This window comes from Clinocottus analis, unplaced genomic scaffold (assembly GCF_023055335.1).
Source record: "Clinocottus analis isolate CAN_PGR_092001 unplaced genomic scaffold, fCliAna1.0.p SCAF_5, whole genome shotgun sequence".
Classification (NCBI taxonomy): Eukaryota; Metazoa; Chordata; class Actinopteri; order Perciformes; family Cottidae; genus Clinocottus; species Clinocottus analis.
In genome coordinates this window covers 8,546,510-8,552,297 of record NW_027176207.1, presented here as the reverse complement: position 1 = coordinate 8,552,297, position 5,788 = coordinate 8,546,510, and the positions used below count along the sequence as shown (strand labels likewise).

At 37.2% G+C, this 5,788-nt stretch overlaps 1 protein-coding gene and 1 pseudogene across 1 annotated transcript; both read left to right on the top strand.

Annotated features, from left to right (window-relative positions):
- The first annotated feature begins 583 nt into the window (after positions 1 to 583).
- On the top strand, positions 584 to 1,549 carry LOC137802334 (olfactory receptor 52D1-like). Its single transcript, XM_068600133.1, has one exon. It carries the CDS (start codon positions 584 to 586, stop codon positions 1,547 to 1,549), a length of 966 nt encoding a protein of 321 aa, XP_068456234.1.
- Positions 1,550 to 4,359: 2,810 nt separating this feature from the next.
- LOC137802333 (olfactory receptor 10J5-like) lies at positions 4,360 to 5,299 on the top strand (annotated as a pseudogene).
- The last annotated feature ends 489 nt before the right edge of the window (positions 5,300 to 5,788 follow it).

Sequence of the window (5,788 nt, the reverse complement as noted above, 5' to 3'; positions counted from 1 at the left end):
CTATTTTAGGAGAACTCGATGCCACTCTGATTATCTTGCAGAAGTTCAGTTGTGTTTTTATCTTTATTTTTCTTGGATTAAACATGATAAATTGGTAGCATCAGAAAAGTGTAACAGGCCAAGTAATGACTGGTTAACACATACACAGGCGAGGTGGACTGCTTTACACTTTGGTAACTGTGGTAACAAACTCTGATGATTAACATGCAACTGGTCTATCACGATCAATGTTTTAAGGGAGGCTCAAACCTCAAGATGCACTCTGCACACGCTGCGTGGAGACGACGGTCATGCAGGTAAATCTAGAGAGAGAGAGAAGACTAACTGTGTTTGTGTACTCTGAACCAGTTACTAATTACTAAGCAAGTACTATTTACAGTTAATTAACAGGTTTTAAAATATTTGCTTGCCTGGCACAAATGCTTAACTGGTGTAAATTCTGGGTGATGTTTAGTACCAACAACTCATTAATATCATGTTCAAATTAATTTTCCTTTTCTGCAAAATGTATGTGTTAATGCTTATGTTCCGACAAATGAAACGGTGTTAAATTGCAACATGTCTTTCTTTTCAGGAGTGAAACATGGACAATACAACACTAACATTCACAATGACTGCATACACTGCCATGGCAAACTACAAACATGGGTTCTTCACTATATTCCTCCTGTTGTACTGTGTTACCATCCTTTTGAATTCACTGCTCATTACTCTCATACACCAAAACAATGCGCTGCATCAACCTATGAATGTGTTCACGTGTCTGTTATCCATCAATGAAATATATGGCAGTACTTCGTTGTTACCTGCAATTATGGTTATGCTCATGTCCGAAACGCATGAAATGGTTGTGGAGTGGTGTATGACTCAAGTCTATTTCCTACACACATATGCAAGTGCTGAGTTTTTGATTTTAGCTGTTATGGGTTACGACAGATATGTTGCCATCTGTTTGCCACTACATTACACCAGCATCATGTCTAATTCAAAAATAGGCAAGCTTGTTGCATTAGCAGGTCTATATCCACTCATTTTGTTCGGATGTTTTTACTCACTAACCTTGCAGCTGAGCTTCTGTGGAAACGTCATACCAAAACTGTACTGTGTGAACATGGAGCTGGTCAAAAATGCATGTTCAAATAGTAGCAAATTGTACATAAGTACCGTGGGACTTGTACTTATTCTTTTCTTTGTTGTGCCTCAGGTAGTGATTATTGTTTTCTCTTATGTGAAAATTTTAAGAGTGTGTAGGAAGTTATCAAGGGAGTCTCAGAGAAAGGCTCTTAAAACATGTTTCCCACATTTGTTGTCTTTGCTGAACTACACCATAGGTTCCTGTTTTGAAATTATCCAAACTAGATTTGACATGACTTTTGTTTCTATTGAGACGCGAATATTCCTGTCCTTGTACTTTATCATCATTCCACCGATTGCCAACCCGTTGCTGTATGGACTCGGGACTCAAATAGTAAGAGTTCATATCCTGAATCTGTTAGTTCGATACAAGATCCTGCCAACAAACTTAGTGAAGGCGGTGAGTGTAGCTTAAATACAGAACGGCCTATTTCACACATTAGAGACATTTAGAATAATTAGTGCTTCAGAAACTATTCTGAGGGCAAAACTCGTTCATATAAAAACGTGTATAACACAATTTCTTTGTCATGCTTTTTATGAAGTGCTTATACTCACATACCTATAACCCTTTTTTTCCGTTTGAGTTTTTACCTTTATTTTTGATGGTGCTAAAGATAAACTAAATTAAACAACAGATCTTGTCACTCAAAGTTGTGGTTCAAATTTGGAAGTAATAAAAAGACTATTTTTAAACACTCGAATATATAATATACTTTTGTGTTAACTCATATTTATGGTAGTAAACACTGCTCTGTCTCAATAAATTAATCACCTGTACATATAATATCTAATTGTAGAGGAGTGCATTTATTTTGTCACAATTATAATGCATGATTGTGTACATTATTGACCCTATTTGTGCTTTTAATTTAAAATCTTGAATGTTTTTTAATACCTTGAATAAGAAGGGGAAGAGCGTTGACATGTTTTATAACATTTGCTTATTTGTTGCATTGCATTTGTGTGTTGATTTTAATTGTGCACTGTACCAGTTTAATTGATCATTAATGTCAACAGAAATAAATCTGAATATCATATGAATTTATGTGTGAGACGTTAATTTGCAACAACTGTTTGAATCCTCTAAAATCAGTCTGCAGGTTTATTGTCCCACTGCAAAGCTTTAAATCTGCAGATACATTTTCAGCACAGGGCACGTCTTTAATTCATTCTGTATTCATACTTTAGTCAAATTGGACACGTCATAAGCCCAATGTAAAACACAAACATCAAGCATTATGGTTCAGGAAGTTTAACACAGGCTCACAACACGTCCAGGTTGGTATCAGCTGCTGCCAGGATTCCCAGGTTGTTGCATGTGTGTGTGTCTGCACGTCTAAACAGTCAGCAATCTTTGCTGCAGCTGTCTCAGAAAACATCATACTCATGTACATTTCCTGACCGTTTAACATTATCCACATGCTAAAATAATGAATGAAGCAAGAATAAACTGCACAAATCACAAACATAATTCAGAGCCAAGTGGAATGGCAACTGAAATTCAGACAGTGGGAGAAAAAGAGAAATCACACCTTGCGGTGACGAGTCACTTAGATTCAATAAATCCAGTTCAAATATGACATGTGGATAAAACCTACGGTACATTTAGAGGGTCTACCGAGAATTATTTTAAACACTCAAATTATATGATTGCAGTCAAAAAGAAAACTGAGAAAGTTTTCAATATGTTTCATCATTATGTTACTTTTGTATTATAAAAAGAATTGTTAGAATGGAGCATAAAGATAAAGTAGGGACAGAGAGTGAGTAAATGAATTAAAGATTCACTATATATAGATTTCCAGCTTGTTTGGATGCCTTTCTGTGTAGTATTACAGAAACAAACGACCTTGCAGCCTGTGATCAGGGCCTCTGAGGGTCGACCTCCGCGTCCTGCAGCACACGATGTCAGCGGGTTGAAGGACATCATTCCAGGGATTCAACTTTAAATGCAGGGCTCATTGCAAGCCACGAAGGCAACCCTGAAACCAATTGTAAATTAATATATTGTCTTAGTTCTTTAGGTGTGGGTAGGCATGACGTGTTTTTAATTCACAGTTTGTGCTTTATGACGATGCTCTGAACAGGTGCTGAACAAACAGCCTGCTCTCCAGTCCTCAAATGAGATTACACTTCTGCCGTTGTAGAGGATCTGTTTTAAGTCTGCTATTAAAACGAACTATGGAAAAGTCAACACGCACTGCACAGCAGAGAATTAGCATCTTAGAAAAACAACAATTAGCCAAAATCAATTTAGTAGCTTACCTGCAACATCATGGGGGAGATGTTTATTTCGACTTGTTCTTTTTTTGTTTAATAACAACAATATTGGCCACATTCCACATCACAACCTTTTTCTTTTTACTTGTAGTACAAAACACATACTGTTGCACAGTATGCACTCAATTGGGACATATTACTTTGTCATAACATCGCACATTGAACTTTTACCATTTTCCTCATATCCGCACAGAGGATTTTAGGCCAGAATAACCAGATGCGCACGCTTGGTGGCATAATGCAAAATGCAACCAGATGCAATAGGACATCCTGGTATTTTAACATCAGAATATCTTAATTGTCTGTGAGCAACATCTTGAGGTGGTCTTAATCTGAAGTGAAATTAGTTTGTAACCCTGGAGCATTTGATTTAAAATCTAATCTAAAATTAGAATTAGATTTCTTGGAGTACAGTTTGCAATCACCGGAAGTTCTTCAGATAAGTAAATCTTTATTTACACTTGTTTTTAAACATTGTCACTCTGTGGACTTCTCTATCACGGTTTTGGAAATTATCCAGGGAACTCAACAGAATAACACACTCATTACCGGACAGTTTCACATCCCCTCGGAAGCAATTAGAAAGGGCTTTATCACCAGAGATCAGTCTTGACCTGTACACAACAGAATTTGTGACCTTGATGTAACTGTAATGAAACAGGTAAAAACACATTATCAATATCATTGACTGACAACACTGGCTGAAAAAGATCAAGGACAGTATAAAAGCTGCTCAGTGCAGAAAAAAGAATCTCAGGGGAAACGCGTTTCATCTCATCTCAATATAGCTCCAGTTCATTGTTTTATGTTTTCTTGTTTTTGTGAATTGTAACTTTTAACTTTTTGATGTCAAGTCAAACACTTTCGCTTTATTGTCTTTGTTACACTCATGTCAATTGAGCATATTAAATTGAACTGTGCATTGTTGCTGTATGACACATTTTTGGCAGCATGAACAATTGATCTGACGTGCCACACGTCCATCTATCAGATTACTATGCGATGCAGGACCAGAAGCCAGTGTACTTCTGCATGTTCCTGATTATATACAAGACCATAGTTGCGAAAAACATTATGGTAATCGGAGTGGTGTAACCCTGCATGTGCCAATGTTTTTTTTTTGCTGTCAAACTTGGCTTTGAATGGTCTGTATGGAAGCACTGCCTTACTGCCAGCACTGCTGAGCAACCTGGTGTCGGACTCATAGGAGACATCTCTAGCGTTTTGTCAGACACAGATCTATGTTTTAAACACATATGCCGCCGCTGAATTCACAATTCTAGCAGCTATGAGTTATGACAGGTATGTGGCTGTTTGTTATCCGCTGCTTCGTCATAGAATCATGTCACGGAGAGTTGATAAACTTATTGTTTTTACAGATTTACCACTATTTTTATTTTCACTCTTTAGCTGCGTTTTTTGTGAGAGAACCATAAACAAGGTGTACTGTATGAATTACTCACTGGTGAAACTTGCCTGTACAGACACAGCTATTGTGACCATAGTTGGCCTGGTATCTGCATCATTATTTGTAATTCCACAGTTAGGTGAGTTAGGATCTTTTGTTCATACGCACACATCCTTTGGATATGTGCATCGTCGTTCAGAGGATCCAAGCTCAACGCCCTGCGGCTCGCAATAAGTAACTACTCCATCGGATGCCTTTTTGAAATAGCACAAAGTCGATTCAAAATGAGTCACCTCTCTCACCAAAGCAAGTTGTTTTTTTATCTCTGTACTTTTTAATATTCCCACCAATTTTAATCCGACAATCTACAGTCTGAGTATTCAAGTCATAAGGGTACAACTTTTTAGGCTTTTCTGCAGTAAAAACAGGTGTGTCGCTAATAACGTAGCCGAGAGGGCTGTTGTCTATTTATGAGATATTGTGCACTGAGATAATAATTGAACATAATATAAATAAACCATCATAAGACCACCATACAAGCCATGAAAATGTAGAAATGTGTCTTCTCTTTGTGTTCGTGTGAGTCTTGCATGATTCAGCTGTAGAGTTATTATCGTGTCTGGAGTGAACCTTGCATTACAGCACTGCAGCAGGTCCTCCACTGTTATTAAGACACATTTCTGCATCTTAAACCGGTTGAAGTGGAACAATGTATTCATATTTCAACTTCAACAGGTTTACTTTTTTTTAGAAATAGGAGATTTCATAATTTATATTTGTGTACAGTTTCCTGTGTTGATTGTCTTCTGTTCGTCATCAGCGTCATCATCACATCCTACAGAATAGGAATACTCAGGACATGTGTATTGTATTTGCATATTATCATCCTCTGAGGCAACCTTAGTCTAAAAATAGTCAGCTAAAATGTGAATACGAGACAAAATATTTAACAACGGGTCTTAC